Raw genomic sequence first — 20,636 nt, forward strand, 5'->3', positions numbered from 1 at the left:
GCGGAGAGGAACCTCCTGAGGTTCAACAAGGGCAAGTGCAGAGTCCTGCACCTAGGGAAAAATAACCCCAGGCACCAGTACAAGCTGGGGGCTGACCTTCTGGAGAGCAGCTCTGCAGAGAGGGACCTGGGAGACCTGGTGAGTGACAAGTTGACCATGAGCCRGCAATGTGCCCTTGTGGCCAGGAAGGCCGATGGTCTCCTGGTGTGCATTACGCAGAGTAATGCCTGCAGKTGGAGGTAGGTGATCCTGCCCCTCTACTCAGCCCTGGGGAGGCCTCATCTCGAGTACTGCATCCAGTTGTGGGCTCCCCAGTCCAAGAGAGACATGGAGCTACTGGAGAGAGCCCAGTGCAGGGCTACAAAGATGATCACAGGGCTGGAGCATCTGCCCTCTTGAGGCACGGCTGTGAGAGCTGGGCCTGTTTAGCCTGGAGAAGAGAAGATTGAGGGGGATCTTATCAATATGTACAAGTACCTGAAGGGAGGGCATCAAGGGGACGAAGCCAGACTCTTTTCAGTTGTTCCATGTGACAGGACAAGAGGCAATGGGCAGAAACTGAAGCACAGGAAGTTCTGGCTGAACATGGGGGGGAATTTCTTCCCTGTGAGGGTGACGGAGCACTGGACCAGGTTGCCCAGAAAGGTTGTGGAGTCTCGTTCTCTGGAGATCTTCAAGGCTTGCCTGGATGCAACCCTGTCTAACATGCTGTAGGTGACCCTGCTGAGCGGGGAGGTCGGACTAAATGATCTCCAGAGGTCCCTTCCCACCTTACCAATTTTGTGATTTCTGTATATCATAAAAAAATGCAGGTCAGAATATCTCTGAAAAGTTCTTTTCAGCTTTGCAGAAAGCTGAATGGGAAAGGAAGACGAGAAATTTCAAGAAGAAGAAGGATGGTAGCTTGTGCTTGTGAATTTTGATTCAGTTCTGTGCTACTCCTTTATATGCTATATGCAGCCACTTTCTCCAAAGTTCCGGGAACCATACTGCCGTAACAAGCAGTTTTTTGTCCAAAAGCTTGTTTCCATCCTGTCCTGCTCCCTGCTTTGTCCTGTTGCATTTGACTTTACAAGGAGCTGACTTAACACAGATTCAGTTGTGCCAGACCAGTTTCAGTTTTAACCCTGAGAAATTTCCTGAACCAATTTACCACATGTGCATATGAATACTCTGTGCTGTTACACAGGAATGTGCTAACAGTCATGGGACAGAACAAGACTGCCTTTTTCCTGTGTGAGAGAAGGCAGTTCTAGTTTTTATCAGCTTACCGTGCTTGTGAAGCTTTGGAGTAAGTCTTCCCTTTGCTTCAGTTTCTCTTTGCAGAAATTCCAATATTTGTAGAAGAAAGACTTGGTGAAAGATTGTGAGATGCTTAATATAAAGAGACTGTAACAAAGATGATTATAACTACAAGAGATCTGCCTTGCTTTTCTGAGCATTATTTTAAAAGGAAAAAAAAATAAACATTTAAAAATTTTCAACTTTTCTTATATCACAAACTGAATACATTCATTGTTTGTTTATTAATCTGTTTCATAAGGTGAAATCAGACAGTGGACAGGATGTATCAGAAGATACTATGGTTCTTTCAGAAAACGCTGTATGTGAAAAAATGGAGGCAATGACCCCAACTCAGCAAAATTGTGAAGAAAAAAAGTTACAGCCAAGTACTCAGGAAGCTCAAGAAAACAGACACCGGGAAATCTGGTCAGTCCTGGAAGGTGTATGGAATACAATAAACTTGTACAGGTACAGTGTGCTAAAGAAATTCAGAACTTAACTTCACATTATTTTCAAACTAATGTACTTTGGAAAGTGTTTTTGCTTTTTTATTCTAGAGAAGAAGCTATTAGTAATTAATCAAGATTGGCAAAGAATTCAGACTAATTTTTGTGTCCCTATTTGATTTGATGTGACAGATTGACGTGTTTTCTTATTAAAGAGAATCCTTCACTCTAAAATCTAGATACAGAATCTAGTGTTGAATTTCCTTTCTCCAATAAATTTGAAGTTGCATAAAAAAAAAAAAAGCTGTGTTAGCATTGCATTTAGGTTTTTTATTTTTTAAAAATCTGTTTGAAAATCATTGAAACATCAGGCTCTTGGATGCCAACATAAAACCTGAGTAAATATTGCCTTTTCTTTTTGTAGTCTTTTAATCTTTTTTTTTTTTTTTTTTTTTTTTTTTTTTTTTTTTTTTTTTTTTTTTTTAAGAAAGGACTTGTGTTACTTCAAGCACAGAGGAACTCCATTTTTGGTACTCTATTAAGGACGGTGTTTAACTGTCTAAGAAGCAGTGATTAATAGTTTGCCAGTGCCATTTCCACACTAACATTTGAATATACTGTCAGAGGATAGCTCCTTTTGGCTTACACCAGTGCAAATTAATCTGAATTGAAACTGGTTAGGAACTGGTTTGATAGTACTTAGGTCAGCTAAAGATTTGCACCAGTGAAGAATAGTCTCAGTGTATGATGGAATGGTTCTTACATACCAGCTTCCAAAACCGTGAGTGTGTTTGGTTCTCTTACTGGTTTGCTTAGTATTTGTCAATCCTTCATTTAAAGGTTGCACATAGGTTTTGAACAGTTTTGTTAGAAAAACTCTCTCAAATGTACCACTTCTAAATGAAAACTCAATTGAATTGTTGGCTCCACTCATCTGGTAAGGACCTTGCTGTGAGAAAAGGATAAAATTTTAGAATGATCATTTACTTCGCACTCTTGCTGCCGTCAAAGCACTGCTTACCTCCCACCTGGGGAGATTATTCTTTGTAGCTGCAATGCAACTTACGGTCCCAACGCGGCTATTGTAGGAGAAGTGTCATGCTTGTCCTGCTAAATCTGGATAATGAAACAACTTGGGAACTGCATGGAAAGCAATTTACTTTGCTTCTTCAGCCTAACTGCTCTTCCCTTCTAGGAGAGGTTTACTCAGAGTTTACTTGACAATGAATCTATCTCTTCATGCACGACCTGATAAAGTTTAATGATAAATAATACTAAAATCTGAGGTGAAATACTGATACAGAACACAGTTGCCAAGGAAAGTTTTAAATGGAGAATTACATTTGTAGAGCATAATCAGTCATCTTTTTCTTTCTACTATGTATTCTAATACTGTTTTGGATAACACGATTGTAATATAGGTTTGTATTTGACTTTTTTTAATTGTCAGAATATAATGTGTTCAATATGTATTGAGCATCTTCTGAATTTTGAGGATTTTTTAACTACTTTTCATTGTTTTCCAATATTAGTGTTGAAATTTTCCAGAAGTTGGACCCTACTACAGTAACTGTGACTGCAAAGTCTTCGTTTGAAGAAGCTTTTTTAGGTCTGCAAAAACTGATAGCAGCTGTGAATGATATTCTTGAAGGAATTCGTAGGTAAGCACTTAAACTATTCCTAAGTCATAAAAGTCACTTAAAAGTTACAATTTTTCATACCAAACTATAATCTGTTGTGTGTGCTTAGTTACATAATTTTTCAGTTAAAAAAAAAAAATCACCTTTGTTTAAAAGCATTTCTTGGGAACAAAAGAATAAGAAACTACTGCAGACATCCAGATTTCTTGCAGTAAAAAAATTTGTTTTCTAGTATCTGATGATGAACAACTTGCATATGCCCCATGTGCAAACAAAGCTGTGGCCTGGATGACCAATGAATTACCTGTGATGGCATAAGTTGAGAATAATTTAGAACACTTTAATGTGAGGTCTACTGGAATTAGGGCAAATTTCCAGTATAGTAAAGGTCAGAAAGTTCTGAGACTTCATTATTACCATTTCTAGAGTGTTTTCCATGAGTTACAACCTATATTGCAGCAGTAACGATCATGATGAATCGGCTGGGCTCTTAAGTATGGATCTTAGTTTTGGAAGGGTGATAGTCCCTCTCTCTTCTTTCTCCTTCTCTTTTTTTGGAGTGTAGAATAATAGAAATAAAGTTTTAGAAAGATTAAGACATCGCCTCTGTAGTCTTAATTTGGTCCTTGGCATGTGTAAACAGCTACAACAGAATGCTCTAAATTGTCCTTGAATTTGCTCTTGTGGTCATAGAGTTCCCTCCGTTTGCATCAACTTCAGAGTGTTTGTAGGAACTGGTTTGTAATTGTGGTTGAAGTTCCTTTATCTGTCGTGAGCCTTAAGTATTAAAGACTATACATCTGAGTGGCTGGAGTTACCTGATTTGGAAAAAGAAAAAAAGTCACTTTGCATACTGCTTCTTGCATAGTACTGATGAACGTAGGTATAAAAATGTGAAAAAGATGCATCCAAATAATTTGGCTTACTCTGTGCACTAAGCTACCTTTTAAGTAAAGGTTGAGGTATCCACTTCTATTATAGACCATTATGTCTCTATTAGAGATTATCTAATAAATAAGCATTTAATTCTTTTTAAAAAATGATTTTTTGATCATCTTTAATTTATATAATAATGAACTTTTAAACTTGAAATTATCAGTACATAGTTATGGTCATTATATCCTTTTCTGAAGGATCGCAGTTGTTATGGTAATTATCAGAACAGTCCTACCAGATTTGGAAATACTGATATCTCCATTTTAAAGTGTGAGATCTGAGTGGTCAGGCATGTCAGAAGTCTGGAACAGGGAACTGGGGCTCTGTCGCTTAGGACTTGATCTACTCTTCATTCAGAACTGGAGGGTGTTGTTCTTTCCCGAAGCTTAGCTCTTTACATTCCAGTACTAAAGTTTTTACCAGAAAGCCTGTGGTTCTGTTACCCAGCAGATATGTTGAGGAGTGGGGGAAGCGATTTAATAAGAACGTGGTGCTTCATGATGCAGTTATTTCTATGTTACAGAGATGTTTAAAAAAAAAAAAAAAGTATGACTACAAGAGACTTAATGAAAACTGCTTGTTTTTAATATTTCTCCTAGTAGAAGAACACTGTAAAAATAAAAAGGGTTGCCATTTCAATAGAAAAATCTGTTTTCACAGAAGATACACTTGATTAGAGCCATTAGAATATTTGTAGCAAAGGTAAACAGATTTTGTCATTTAACTTTATTTGAAATGAAGAGAAGCTGTTTTCTCTTCCTTGTGATTACCTCGACACTCAATGGCATTTATGGCACAGTTTAAGAAGTTAATTTCATACACTTAAACATTTTCTTGTATAACACCGAGCTGAAAATGATGATTGAATGATTGAGCAGAGTGATTAAAGGTTTCATTTAGAAATGTTTGCTCTGAGTTTGTTCTGCCAAGTTGCAGTAGGGGGCGTCATGGAACAAGAAATTCAAGGGCACTAATTTGTAATCTTTCGTTTTAATTCTGACTGTAGTTACTCAAATTAGTTGGAAACTTCTGAGTCAGTTTTCCAAAACTAGTCAGAAGGTGTACTTACTAATTTCTAAATCACTATAGAGCACAATAGAGAGCTTCAAGACAAAGAGTCTGAAGTTTTCAAAGTGAAATAGGCTCATTTTACCTGGATTGTTGAGCCTTTCTAAGGTATTTTACTCAATTATTGCAAAAAAATACTTTTCAATATGTTGGTTTTTGTAGTTAACCTAATGATGTCATTGCATAAAAGGACAGGCATCTGGAGAAACAGTAGTGAAAAAGTTCTAGTTTGAGTATTTGGAGATAATGCAACTTTTTTGTGATTAAAATATAAATGTTTTCTATGTTAGCTTCTGTTCCTTGCTATCTAGAGCAGAGACAAATAGTTTTGTGAAAGAATTTAGAAATTTTACAAATAAGTTGCACTGAAAATTCAGCTGTGTTAAAAATTCAGATTTGAAAAGAACAGTCACATTTTTGAGATAAATGTGTAATGCTGGATTACTCATAAACAAATTAGTTCTGTGGCACTGCTACGGCTGTTCAAACTGGCTGGATGACCAGAACAAGCTTGTTCGTGAGAAATATAGATCATATTGAAAAAAAAAAAAAAGGAGGGAGGGAATGGGGTTTCATGAAAGATTTCGTAGTAAAAACTCTTTGTCTCTTACCCTGTTTTTGAAGCTGTTGTCATAGCATGCAGATTCTTAGTTTGTCTTGGCTTCTTCCTGTAGCAAAATTAGTAGCAGCAGAATACCTACACTGCACACTATTGCAAGTTATAAATGTTTTGCAATACTTCAGGTTTAAAATGAAGATAATAACTAGTATGGTTAGCAAGTGTGGATAAACAAATATGTGTTATTTCATAGTTGTTTCCTCAAGTACAGCTGATTCTGGCAGCTATCGTATCAGTGAGTTCATGAGATTTGCTCACTCAGAGTGGCTGTGAAATGGTTATTTTTGGCCTTTAACAACAGTATTTTGTCTTTTCATGTCTATTACACTGAACTGCGAACAAAAGTCATTAAACTTTGAAATTTATAATTCAAGTCAAATTGTAAAGCCAGGAAATGTTTCTTAGGCATGCAATACTACCAAAAATTAGTGCTGCATCTATTTCTTATGCTAAAAGTTCTGGCGTTTTTCTGAATGTTTTTGTGACTTTAAATTTTAAAGTAATTGCATTAATCTATTTATAAAGTTCCAAAGACAAGAGAAGAGAAATGGGATTTGGCTGCTTTGGGAAATTTGTCAGCCTCCTTCATTTATTCCAAACCGGTGTGGTCTATATAAGCTGTTTTATACAACTAAAATATTTTAAAATAATTGTAGATTGGATAATATTTCTGATGGTTTTCAGTGACAGTTTATGCTTGTATTTGTGCTGTATGTTGTTTGGAACTGATTAACAAGGTGCTGTAGGTTAGGTCCTGATCTTTAAAATGTGTTGCTTGTTTTCAAATAGCTTTTTGAGGCAGCAGAAGTATATCTGCAGCTAGGGTTTTCAGGTTTGTGCCAAGTCTTGCTTTCATGAACATTTGTAGAAGTTACTCCGCTGATTCTGCTGGCAGACATTTGAGCCCCTCATATTTAAAGAGAATAAAAGTATAAACAGTTATCGCAGATAATTAACTCCTATGGATCTAGTTCTAAGCACAGAATACCTTTGAGAATGTCACTACCGGGGGGTATATGTGTGTATACACACACTTGCGATACACTTGACTCTGAACTTAAGTTACATGATATCCGTGTGCAGGATGTGTTTCTCTCTTCAGCTAACACCAGAAAACAACAGGGAGAAGGCATTAATTACCAAAAGTTGTTTTAATTTCTGTCACTGACTTGCTTAGTCTTTTTTTATCCTGTGTTTGCAGCTTGGTAGATGGTTACAAACATGTTAGATGTAATGACTAACAGCATGTAAGAGAGTATCTCCCTCTCTACCGTTAAAAAAAAAACAAAAAAAACAGAGCAAAATTGATTGCTAATGCATATATTGAAATTGAGATGAACGCCAGAAGAAAATTATACTTCTTGTGCTTGCAGCTTTTTGTGATCATTCTTCTGAAATAGACTACTTCTTGTCTTGTTGCTCTTAAATCTTCCCCTTAATGTATTGATGGGAATGTTAGAATTAGCCTTTGAAACGATAAGAAAGCTTAATCAGCAGCATTTACTATGTCGATAGGGGTGTATATAAGCCAGCAGTTTCTTTTGGCTGAGTATTTCTGATTTAAGAGTTTATGTGCACCCTCAGGGAATTTTACACGGGAAATTTACTGCCTTCATGTTACTTTTAGGTAAGGAATTAATAATAATAATAATAGTCTTCATTGAATTAATATACTTGTTTCTGTCTGATTTTTTTTCATCAGTACATTAATAAAAATTGTTTTATTCCCACAACAATTTAAAATACCTCACGATTTACATCAAATACTGTTAAATACTCCTAAACATTTATAATCATATATGGTCAGATGTAAAATGTTTGTATGTTAGTTACTGCAGTAAGTAACCTAAAATTCTGCTTTTCTGATGTACATCTAAATGGAATTTGTGGTCAATAAATTTCTAATGCTGTTGATCAGGAAGCACTAGTTGAAGGAGGACTTCACAATCACTTTAAATTCAGAAATATAGTATTTTTTTAAAGATCTCAGAAATGCTGTGCTTACGCATTATTCTGTAGCAGTGATAACTGAATTAATGTTTTATGATTAACTAATTTTAAAACAGCTTGCAAATTCTGTAACTGTAGCAAAACTGATTCTACTCAATTTATTTGCCTGGTCAGTTGAAGAATCAAGATTTCTTTTTCTTAGCATCCCGTTAGTAGATTGTCCTTCTTCTGCTGCTTCAACTGCTGTTGGCATTTAATTGTTTCTATCCAAAATCTCTAAATTAAGAGCTTTACATTTCAGTTGTCCTGCATGTGCTGTCACCTTATAGAAGTAAAGGGGAGAATAATTTCCGATTCAAAAAATATCATTTTCGTTTCCTACCACTGTGGATTTGGGGGGGTTGGTTGTTTTTGGTTTTAAGTTCAGCTTAAGCCTAAAAATGTTCTTGACTACTAATGAAGAGCAGATAAATTATTTTAAATTTGAATTTGAGCCTTGGGATGATGGGCTTTGTGCAGACCTCCAAGGTAAGCAGGACTGGTATGAATAAAAAATAGATGTTGGAAATACCATATTTGAAGGTTTTCTCCAAACCAGGGGCATGATTCTGTAATCCTTTTCTTAGTGGCGGATTGGGCTCACGGCACTGCCCTGGGTTGGTACTGCCTCGATGCGTGTCGTTTGTGTCAGTGCCCTTTAAACGAGGTGCATAGCAGAATTTACACAACTTTACTTTTGGGGGGAGGCAGAGGAGGTTTTCTAACCTCTGATCCCTCATCCAGTTTGGAGTATGACGGTGCCCAGTCAGATGGGCACAGCGGAGAGCAGGATTAGATGAAGGTCTGAACGGCCTTTCGGAGAGAGGGACTATAGGGACATTTTGTTCCCTCTCCAGAGGTCAGCACTAACATGGAAACATCCCTGTAGTTCCCAAGAAAAAAAACTTTGTATTGATAGCAGCATTTGCAAAGCCCATCTTTTTAAAGAAACTTATAGTTTAGTAATCATGTCCGATATAGTTGAAAGTGTGAAATATCTGATCAAAGCTTTTCTTCCAGTTGCAGCATTTTGTTTCCTGTGTGGATTTTTTGCAGTCTCCTATTTCATTTGAGCTTAGCTGCAGCCTGCTGGGTCAGCAGGCCTGAATGTGGCCCTTTACCCAGCCGCCTCTTCTGATGACAGCTGTAAGAAACCAAAATATTTCAAGACCTCCCTCTCAGATACAGTTGAAGTTGGCCAATATTTAACACTGTGCTGGGCAGAGGTAATGTTGTTGCTTTAGCCTCGTTGCCTTTAATTCAGCCTAAAAAGCAGAGAAGTTCTTAGGACTTCCTAGAAATAAGTGAATTAATCTCATAAAACCAGGGTCCTTTTTGACCTTGTAAAGCTGCAGAACAGGCATCTTGCCAAAGTGGCACTAGACCACTAGGCATCTGAGGTACTTCTATAGAGGCAGGCATGATCTTAACTTCTTATTTGAGGGGAAAATACGCGTAATTTTCCAGTGGACAGATGTTGAACAAAACTCCCAAATATGTATTGAGCATCATAAAAGCACCTGCCTGAGTCCTTCGTTCCAGCACAGTGTAATGAAGAATTGTTAAATTATCAAGATTTTAAGCCTCATGCAGGTTTTATTTTCCATTTCTTATTTTTTTTCCCCTGATCTTCTGAGTTTAAGGTTAAACGGGGTTCTTAATGGTTGACTTACATGCAATTAAACACTTGTATACAATTGCACTTCTGAAATACTTTTGATGTAATGTTGGCAGAGGAAAAAACAAAAGCAGTAGATAAATACTGCAGTGGTTATAATACTGAGAATTAATATACTAATATAAAATATATCATTAATATTATGTATTAATACAATACTTAGAATACTTCTATATAAGGGCCCCTTTGCTTCACATATTACTGATTGAGAGGTTGCTTTGTAGAACTGAGCATGTAGAACTGTAGCTGAGGCATTTTTTCATAGAGAAGCTTTGAAAATGAGACCAACATGGTTTAAGAATAAATGTACTTGCGAATGCTTTCAGATTTCTACCAGTACATCTCTTAAAGTTTCTCTTAAGGTGGAGTGGTGGCTACAGGAGATGAAAGGAAGATGAAATTATTAAAAACAGGTAACAGTAGTGCGAAATAACTGCCCTGCAGACAGCAATGTTTAGACTTCTGTGCAAAAATAGAATATATTTCAAGATTGGAACTTGTATTCCAGTTCATAGCTAGTTAAAAACAATAACAACTGTTTTGTAGTGAATGCTGACCTGTTAAGAATTTGTGGGGGAAGTTAATACAGAAGTTCTTCTCTCGCCAGATTCTTTTGAGAATTTCATGTAACAATGTTTGTTCATTGAAAACAACAAATGTCTTTTATTTGAAGAAACTAGTGCATTGGCCCAAATCTTAGACTACATATATCATAAAGCCAGAAAAAATCATTGTGGCTGTCTAATCCACCTCCATAAAATGAGTTACAAAATTTAACCTTAAGTTATTTATATACTTGTTTACGCATTTTACTTCAGATTTGCAAAGCACTAGAAGCCCAGCTAGTTTCTGTACTCACCTGGAGTCTAGTAACGTCTAGTGGGCTAAGCTGATAATGTTAGCAGCTTGCTAGTACGCTTTGGTCACCAGGAGAAAAGTAAGCATACTGCCCAGTTTGATATCCTTGCAAAAAATTAGTGCGAGGAGTAGTGAGGATTGCCTTGTTCAATGCCTAGTCTGGGAAGCTTCAGTGGAAACTCTCCCAAGCCTGAACCATCCTAATTAGTGTCAAGATTCAGAAATTTTAGTACACAGACTGTTTGCTTTTCCTAGTAACTATTTGAAAGTGCTCCCGTCAGGGGGAAAGGATCAAATACAACACATACGTGATAAAGCTGCTTAAGGAAAAGGAAATGTGGGTAGTGTGTTGGCCACTTTCATATGAATCAACAGTGTGATTAAAAAAAAAAAAGTTCTACTCAAAACTAGCGGTCCAAAAATGGACTTGGAACCAAGTTCTCATGTTACTTTAAGAAATGACTTTGAAAGTGGTTTTCTTTACATGTAATCTTGCTAAGAGAGGATAAGGCAAATTTTAAATTTGTAGCCACTTCTCTGCCCTGGGGGTTGGGAAATTAGAAGTCAGTCAGAGTGTCATACAGAGATGCAGTGCGGCCCAAGGGAAGGGGAGCTCTGTTCTCAGTCTCTTCCTTCACCTGTTAGTAGCTTATAAACATATATATATGTTTTTATACATACGTACGTGTGTGTGTGTGTGTGTATATATATTTTATACAAGTCTGTGTTCTGTTTTATGAAAACAACCACTAAATACACAAGTTTTGTTYCTTTTAGCGTAAGACAGAAAACAGAGTAGTCATCACGCCTTCCCAGGCTTTGGTATCGCAGTTTATTGATGCTGTAGATGACCGAAGGGATGGCTAAAGCTGATGTATTGTCCCATGCGGACAGGGTTGCTGGCTAGTGCCTGCATGTAGCCAGGCGGTGGGAATCGCAGCCGCAGTGCAGCTAAGGCTGCCAAGACTTGCAGCGTTTACAGGGACGCTTGCCAAATTGTCTGCGCTGGGTTTTTGTGCTGTCAGAGTGCATAGCTTTCTCACTGAGGTAGCAGCTGAAGACTTTGAGGTATTTTTAGGAGAATTARTCTGTCCTCTTGGTGACTTGTACTTGGCTGATTGAATTAATTATTTTTACTTTAGGAAAAAAAAATATGTGTATATATATCAAGGTGCATCTTCTTAGGAAGAGAGAAAGAATATGCGATTAATTTGTGTTGACTGATAACTCCTATGTAAAACCAAGTAAAAATGAAAGTAAAGCATCCAACTTGCTAGTTAGGATAAACTTTAAGATTTATCACAGTCTTCCAGCCTGTTTAAAATATATTGCCTTTTATAACTAGGATTTTTAACTGATTCTGTTTTTCTGATTTTTCAATTCCTAATTACTTCATTTATAAAGCTTACAATTGCAAAGTGGGGGAGGAGAGGAGAGAATTTGAGTACTTTCCCATGAGAAAGTAAATAGAGCTTCCCCAAAAAGCAATTTTTCCCCAAAGTAAGTTGTTTTCTTAATCTATTTAGATACTTAGAACTTAACATACACAGAATTTTATCACATTTTCTTAATATAATTAAAGTGTTACTTGGTGTTTAATATAATGTAAAAATGCTCACTTTTTTTTCCCTAATGAATGCAAATAATGTTACACTGAGATRTAAGTGAATTATACCTGCTTAAATAGATAGGAGAATTATTTTTTGAGGGAATTGTTTCCTTATTGGATCATATGGGGGGATTTATGGAAAAGGGCTGATGTCTCTCATAACCCCACAATGTTGTACAGAGAGACCAAAGCTAAGACTTTCTTTTGTGGTTGGTATCTCTGTTTGCAATGTGTCAAACAAAGACTAGATTTTGGGAAAGACTGAACTGTTGCTTGCTGCCATGTACAGCCTATGACTGAATAAAATACCAGTATTTCACATGATATTTGATTCTTCACACAGCCACCTCTATTCAGCTGTTAAATCCTCATTTTGCTTCTCAATGTTATGTGTGTAATAGGCTGGGTTTTATTAGAAGTAGCAAAATATTATGCAAAAAAAGTAAAAATCAAACTGTRTATTAAAATACAGGAGGGAATGAGGTGCAGCTTTTAACTAGTGTGGGAAAGTTTTGTATTGTGAGTCAGTCTTCTATTGCACCACATTAACACGAGAGGCTATGTGAAACAAAAAGCTTTTAGTTATTGGTGGTTTTCTTCCTGCCTGCACAGAGAAATGGTTCATAAAAACATCAGCTGAATTTTTAATTAGGAAAAGCTTTCATAGAATGTCCTCATAGACAGGATAAGCTCATTTAATTCTTTCAGAGGAGTGGAAAGGGATGGATGGAGGGAAAACTCTTTAAAGATCAGAATTTCCTTTTTGTATAAAGTAAGTAATTAGATTTTTTTTTTTTATGATGCGCTTCTGACTACTCTTTTAAACACTTTCATAGAGTCCTTAGACATTTAATTTAAAAAAAAGGTATCATTTCTTTTTCAGAATTCTGAACCCAAGCAGTACTTTCCAAGATATTTGGACCCTCTATAACTTCCTCATAAGCAATGAGGTATGAACTTTTCATTAATATTTTATCAGGTACACTTCTATTACTTTTTTTTATCTAAAGTAGTTATGAAGTTAGCTGTCTTGTCGTATTTCCTTTAAGCTAGAATTTTTAGGATTCGATCTTATTATACATCAGACATAATGAAAAAACACTWCTTGATTTGTACCTACCAAAAGTTATTAAAATTTCTAACAGCATTTGAGTTGCTTGTGTGTCTTTTTGAGCACTCATTTGTTATGAATGATTCGTTGTCAGGAGTAAAAGTCCTTGAAGCTGAAGTCGCCAAAATATTATTGACTTAGTCATTTTTTAAAGAGAGACGGAGTTCATTGCACTAGGTAGTTCTACTAAGAATATTGACTGTGATTCAGAGAGGAAAAATAGATTAATTGAAATCACCAGTTACTCATGAAGTTTCGATTTGGTTGTGTTGGAAGATTTTAAAGATTGAAATGAATGTTTGCAGTACAGTTGAGTTATTTTTCCATTTAGTATTTTGCGTATTTCACATTTGCAGGTCTTTCCTTTACAGCACATATTTGTTGTTTTGGGGCCTGTACTATAGGGTTGCAGTATTTACAGATTTCAGCGAGTCAGACATTTTGTTTGCTGTAGAATTATAAGGGTAAATTGAGAGAAGAAGAAAGAGCTGCTGAAGGTCTTAGCTGTTTGTCCAGAGGTCGCTTAAAAATGAAGTTGGAGTGATTATCTGCACTTCAAGGAGTAACAGGAGTGGTACTGAATTTGTATTGTTTGCGTGTGTTTTGTTTTGTTTTTGGAAGTGTTATACCAGCTGTATAGTTTTAATTGGTATATTGTACTTGGTAATAAGTGTGTTAATTCTTTGTTCTTTATTTTAGATAAATAACAGTATAAAATTTACTGCTGAGGAGCTTTATGAATGTGTTTCACAAGAAATATATCGGTAAGCCAATTACTGATGGTATTAAATGGGTTTCCAGAAAGACTGTAGTATGTACTGTATTAACTGAAGTACTATAGGATAACTTTTCTGTTTAAAAAAGCATGCATGCATACATACATACATACATATATATATATAGCTATTGTTTCTGTATCGTACAGAATCACTTTTTCAAAAACTCTGAAGAAATATAACGCTTGTTTCCAACTCAGCCTTTACATCCCAGTTTGATTTTGGRGAAGATGAGAATGGAGAAAGCAGGAATATTTTCTTCAGCATGGTTCTTTCTTTCTTTATTCTTAATGACCAACTATTATAACCGAGTGGGAAAGGACAGAAAGTAAATTAGAGCTGAGCCATTAACACCCACACAGGCCTTTGCAGCTGTTTGGCTTTGAGGTGAAGTGTTGGTCCCCCTTTCCTGTAGCACAGCTGGAATCATGTCTTAGTGGTGGACAGAGCCTGCACAGGTCAGCAGCCATTACAGAGTAGGTTAGAGCATGGAGTTGCATTTAAATTAATTTGGTTATAATTGCAGTTTTGTTTTGACAAGGTACTTATTACAACAAAATTAATCTGTTTCTATCCAAACTATGTTTAATTCAGTGGAGGAGAAAAACCCTGCCATTCTGGAGGTCTGAGTATGTGACTGAGCTCTATATCCATGCAAATAGTACTGTTCTGCTAGCTTGTGGACATCATTATGAAAGCCACAAGTCATTGTATATTATTAAGCCATTCCTAAGAACAGTTAGAAAAARAAAAGAAACAACTAAAGCTTAAGTTTGCAATTACTGTTTTGATTTAGGAGGCTTTTTTACAGTTAAATCACATGAAGAAATGTTCTGTTGCACAGCCAAGTTAAAAGCTTTGGAAACATTAATCTAGAAGTGAGCAGAACGCAGCCTTCTGGTAGTTTTTTTTACTCTAAAGTTGATCGATCATGAACAGATTTCCTTAATTTCTATAATGGAGGACTTGTAAATCTGTGTTTTATGGGATTTTTTTTTTAAATGCCATGGTATTTTTTAAATAAATCTTAAATGGATACAAAAGGCAGGTAAATATTTTCTTTGATGTTCCTGCCATATAGGTAGAAACCAGATGTAACTTAGCAGGATAAGAAGAATGGCTCCACTGGATATATAAAAGGCTTACAGATGCTTTCAGTCTGAATTGGAAAATTATTYCAAAAATCACTTGGCTGAGTTGACACAGATTGCGTAAATCTTCTGTAAATTTAAAAGCCATAATTGTTGGGAGATGAGAGAAAAGTTTTGCAGGCAGGGAGAGATTCAATCTCTACTCCAGAAGAGAAAACTAGCTCTGCCAGTTTAGCTGGCTTTAGTTGTGGCCAGCACTTCTGGAGTTGTCAAACAGCAACTTAGGCGTTTGTGGACTTCTCCATCATCATCTGTATAAAATCTAGTGTGCAGCCCTCGGTACGCCTTCCCTGAAGCTGAACTGCATCTGTGCTTCTCTTAATCTCTCATTTTCTCTTTTCTGTCTTCTTCCACTGGATGAGGACAAGGTGGCAAAGAGCAGGCCTGACTGCTGGTTTCTTCTTTACGAACACTTCAGACCTGATAAGTGTGACTTGGGAAAACCTTGGCCTGGTGAACCTTTCTTAGAGTGATTCCCACCCCTACCCCAAACAGTTGGAACATATCGTAATCCTAAGGTTCTTAAGCAGAAGAATTTGGTAGGTTAAGAGGAATTTGCTCAAAGCCCTTGTTGTTCTCCTTTCTTTTTTCCTCCCCACCTTCCTCTTCAAGTGTGCCCTGGTGGCAGTAGTGTTGCTGCATTGCAAGCAAGAGCTTCAGAGAGGACACCCCAGCGGCCATGGCGAGGGGCTAGTGCARAGACCCGTAGTAAGTTAACGCATTCGATAGCTTCTGCGGCTTTTGAGTTCTCACTGGTGAGGAATCTGTGACAGTTTATGCTRTTTTGTAGATGGCAGTTTGATGTAAAGGCTAAGTGAGAGGAGGAATTGTTCAGGCTCTGTTTTGCAAGCCTCTGATCTTRTCTAAACTAAGGAAGTGTATTGCTTGGAGCCCTGAGCGTCTAAGCAGCGCGCTGGAAGCTGCACGTTACTTTTGCTCTGCCCTTTCTGCTGTTTGACCCGGCACGTCTACTTCGCAGCAAGCCACCGAAGGAGGATGAGGAGGTGACTGTGCCAGGCAGCGGCTGGGGAGGTGCCGGTACCTGGCAACGGGCACTGACACAGCGATACCGGGGCGCTCGACGCCTCCCGGCCCAGGGCTTCCCTGCTAGCGAGGGAAAGCACCTCGCCGCCACGGCCCCTCTGACCGCGGGGCTGGGCCTGGGCGGCAGGAGCCAGCGGTGGGGCTGTAGTAACTCGACTGGAGAGTTAACCCATCGCGCKGCTCTCGGGTGCTACAGGCCTGCGTGTAGAATCGGAGAGAAGGGGAAGGAAACCCTCGCCTCGGCTGAGATGTTTTCCTGCGCTCGTTCTCAAGAGCTGCTTTTGAAGCAGCCGCTCGCCTGCTTTGGAGGGTCTCTAACCTGTGCYGCGGAAGAAGCGGGGTGCCCGTTCCCTCCCTAAGCCGTCTCGGCTCACAGCCCTAGTCTGTACGCTGCGTTGCTGGCCCCCAGCTGGGAGCAGCTCCCCACACTCCAGTGCTGGAAGTGGGTAGAGGCCTGGTTTGCAGCCGGTGAAGGCAGCGTGATCCTCACGAGGACGCTGGTTTTCCGTCGGCCAGGCTGCGCTAACGCTGTCGGTCATTGCCAGAAGAACGCTGTGAGCTTTAACTGCCGTTTCGTGAGGGTTTCTCGTCTGCTCTGTGGGCTGATCTGCCAATCCTATGTTACCTGTTAGAACAGAAATTACTAAGAGCTTACGGTGCATRTCCTTTTTAAAGCATCCTGTAGTTTGAACGGTATTTGGTTTAATTGTTTGGGTGTTTTTTAAGAGGAAGATCAAGTGAAAGAGGATATAAACAGATTTAGTTGATGGGAATAGATCTGCATGGATACTGCCATAAAGAAAATAATGTGTATGATATGTGCTTAGCATTGTGAAAATTATTATTTAGGAGGCTGACCTGGTAGCCCTCGGGCTGCCCTCACATAACTCTTTAATCTTGCTATTTTTTTTAATGGTCCTCCCCAAAATTATCTTTTGGAAATTGAGGTTACAGAATATTTTCTATCTGATCAGGTTTAGATCATCTTGTGTAACAGAAATCTAAAGAATAAATCAGGATAGTCAAGAGACTTACGCTGTGTGTAAATACAATGGAAAGTACAACTCAAACTGTCTTTATTTTACATAATGTAAAATCCTCATTCTGTCAAGAAAAACTGTTTTAAGTGACCTTTCAACACTGATTTCTTTTTTCCTACCTTTTTAATTACCTTTTCKTAATACAGTGGGCAGCAAAAAGTARTAAGAGCTGCCTTCTTGGCTGAGTTGGAGGTTAGTTATTTTAGTGATGCTAGTATAACATCCTTATTTTTAGCAGCTTTAAAGCCAAGGATCAYAACCGCATAATTACTGCCATGTCAGTTTTAGTTAGAAGTTGTATTAAATTGTATTCGCGTCRGATTGGGATAGTTGATTTCAAGCTTTGCAGCCCAGTTAGAAAGTAACAAATCATTGGTAGCAACTGCTCCTCGTCCGAGATTACGCGGGATTTGCGACCAAACGTAACATCTGCTGGGTGGGTTCTGCAGGCGCAGCAGTGGGTGCAGACTCTACCACGAGTAACTCCTGCGCACCCAGGCTGTCGCAAGGATACAAAGGGCGTATTATGGGCTCTTCTTCCCCAGTGGGGTGAACAGGATTTCCTGTGTCTCTTGTACAGCAAGAACATCAAATGTACTACTGCGACATTGCCATAATTGTTTAAAATAACAATTTTTGTGTGTACCTGAGATTTCTTTTTAGCTCTTTACAGTTTAGCTGGTTTACCTGTGGTGGTTTTTTCTTCCCTAAGGGCTGAAACAAATATATTTGGAAAATATTAATACTTAAGTATTAGGCTTGTGTCAGTATTTGCCAGTTGTAACTACTAGCAGTGTTCAAAGCCGAAGTACAGAGTKAGAGGGCGGTGGGGTTTGGTTGGTTGGGTTTTGTTCCTGTTTACCATTCAATCAACTTTGTCCTCTAAGATTATGTTTAGACTGAAAAACAYATGCAAGTATTTGGGCAACTTTATAGCTAGAAAAAAAAGATAAACTGCATAGGAAAGACTAGTCAAAGCGTGAGCAAATAAAATGCAGCAGGTTGCATTCATGGTTCAGAGTGTACAGGTGACTTTCATGGAAGCACACATGTGGAAACCAYCTCCTGCACTGGATAGTTTTGCAAGTTTATCAACATTTACTTATGCACTCTGCAGGATGGAGGTTTTGTTTCACTACTTTCAGGGAATATAGAAATTGGAAAGGTTTTCGCGTGTTGAACTAGAATGACCGCTATTTAAAAATTCAGCAGTTTGCCAGTCYAAAGCAGAAATTGCTGTGGTTACTGTAACTAGGTGGTAAATGTKTGCTGACTCCAAAAACTATAGTATTTTTTTTCTCAGTACTGGTATCCCCTAATGAATATATGAACATAGTAAACCCCTTCTGACCAGCTAATTTCTACAGTATTTACCTTGTAGAAGCAGAAACTTGTATTAAAAAAAGTTGTCTCTTTCTCTACAATTAGTAATACCCCACAGATTATCAGAAAAGTTTTGGATCTGAATTAGTCTAGTGCCAAAGTAACAGGATTAACTGTACCCATGCAAGATTGGAATTGGATCTCTACAGGCCTAGAACTAGACAAACAAACTGTGAAAGAAACTTGTTTCAGTTTGTGGGATGTGTAAATGTATAGAAAAAAGGTTGACKTGCAGCTTAAAGACATTCCTATTCAAAGGCTTCAGTGAAAAACGAGAGCCTTTTCAATGATCTGGAAGTTCAGTGTTGCATCTGCAAGACTGAAATGACATTTGCTGCATGGCTTTTAAGACTGTTCCTTTCAGGAAGATTTTATTGCAGCATACAGCTGGGAACAAATACTGATTAGCTGGCTGCATAATGAACCTCATCTTTTGCTAGAGAGATAAAATGCTTCTGGATTTTCAGAGAGGCTATTTTCTGCTTTTGACACTTTTAAAGCATGGTCTTAAAATCCCTTCGACACTTWATTTTTTTTAAAACACAACATACTGACATTTCCTGTCTGTAGAAGGTAGTCCCTTGCTTCTTGACAGTCTTAACGAAATACCTGTCTTTTCCTCTCTAGAGAAAGGCTAGCAGTCGGATGCTGCCAGTTGGCTCAGCTGGAACATACTATTAAACAGTGCAACGCGTCTGCTCACATGGAAGCCAAAAACAGGGGCTGGCTGTGATACTTCAGGCAAGGTTTGGAGCTGTGGTGCTYGCCCGCTTCGCTTTCTTTCTCCAAACCAAGTACAACTCTGGTGGGGAAAGGAAAAGTATCAGAGGAGCCCCAAATTTGCCTTTTTTTCCTTGATGGTGCTGTTTTATATTTGTTGAGTTAAAGGAAAAAAACAACAGGTTACACATGTAAATCATTAGAAGTCAGAATTTCTAAGAACTGCAACCTAGTAGAATTTTCTGTCTCTGGCTGGATACGGCAAAAGCTTGGTGTCCACCAAAAACACTAGTTTAAAATACCACTTCTAAACTCCCAAAGAGTTAGTATTACCTATTTTTGAGAGGTTAGATCTGTTGTTAACGTTCATACAGCAAAATGTGTGAGGTATTTGTTTTTGCAGCTAAAAATGGATGAAGGGGAATGGGAAAAGGTGAGGGGAAAAAAAATGTGATACCTAGGACTCTGAAAGGACTAAAATCAAAAGCAGTTGACTGTTAAGTCAGATATCCATGATGTTTACTATGTTTTACTACCCCTTACTGAAATGAAGGATTTAAACATGGAAAGGGTGTCTGCCCTGTATTCTGCAAGAGAAGATGTAGCATAGGGAAGGAAATGGATTTTTTTCTTAAAAAAAACTTAATGCAGATGTGTATCCTTGACCTCTTTTTAGTGTTTTCACCAACCTATGTACAGTATTTAATCTGACCTCTTCTGGTTAAAAAATTCCTTAAGCCAGTGACAGTGGTGAAATCCATATCAATGCTTGTAATTAAGCTTATCAATTATAAATAATAACTTTTAAGTTTTAGAGGAAAGTTATGTTTTTCCTTGTTTAAAATATCCACTTAATCTTAGTAGCTCTCATGCAATAGGAATTCACTAGAAAAACTCTTGGAGAAGTCTCTGTCCTTCAGTTATCCTTTCTTGTAAAGGCAAGGTTTTTGTCCTCTGCAGGTTATAATCAATGACTTCCCTTGTCATAGCTGTTCAGGTGACAGTTCTAGTTGAATGCCTGAGTTGTTGCTTTCCAAAATTGATTCAAGTCAATGAAACTTTCTAAAAGCCATTTTCAATGCTGCTGTGGCCTTCAAAGCTACCTCTTCAATGTATGTATTTGTACAGAGATAACTGGTACAGTTCTAGATGTTTATTTTAATATTAACTTTTGGATGTATTTGTAAAGTCTTGACTGTAAAAAAAAATCTAACTTATTGTTTTAATAAATAGTTGATTGTAGATGGCTGTGGTGCTTTGAATACATTCTCCCTGTTTGTCTGA

General features: G+C 37.8%; 1 protein-coding gene across 1 annotated transcript; it reads left to right on the forward strand.

Moving 5' to 3' along the window:
- The first annotated feature begins 1,547 nt into the window (after window positions 1-1,547).
- On the forward strand, window positions 1,548-20,594 carry LOC146589773 (transcriptional protein SWT1-like). Its single transcript, XM_085315672.1, has 5 exons — window positions 1,548-1,752; window positions 3,263-3,391; window positions 13,011-13,077; window positions 13,938-14,002; window positions 19,260-20,594. Exons 1-5 carry the CDS (start codon window positions 1,583-1,585, stop codon window positions 19,363-19,365), a joined length of 537 nt encoding a protein of 178 aa, XP_085171798.1. The 5' UTR covers window positions 1,548-1,582; the 3' UTR covers window positions 19,366-20,594.
- Window positions 20,595-20,636: the final 42 nt, after the last annotated feature.

This window comes from Rhea americana, unplaced genomic scaffold (genome assembly GCF_003343005.1).
Source record: "Rhea americana isolate MKP2758 unplaced genomic scaffold, rheAme1 scaffold_434, whole genome shotgun sequence".
NCBI classification, from domain to species: Eukaryota; Metazoa; Chordata; class Aves; order Rheiformes; family Rheidae; genus Rhea; species Rhea americana.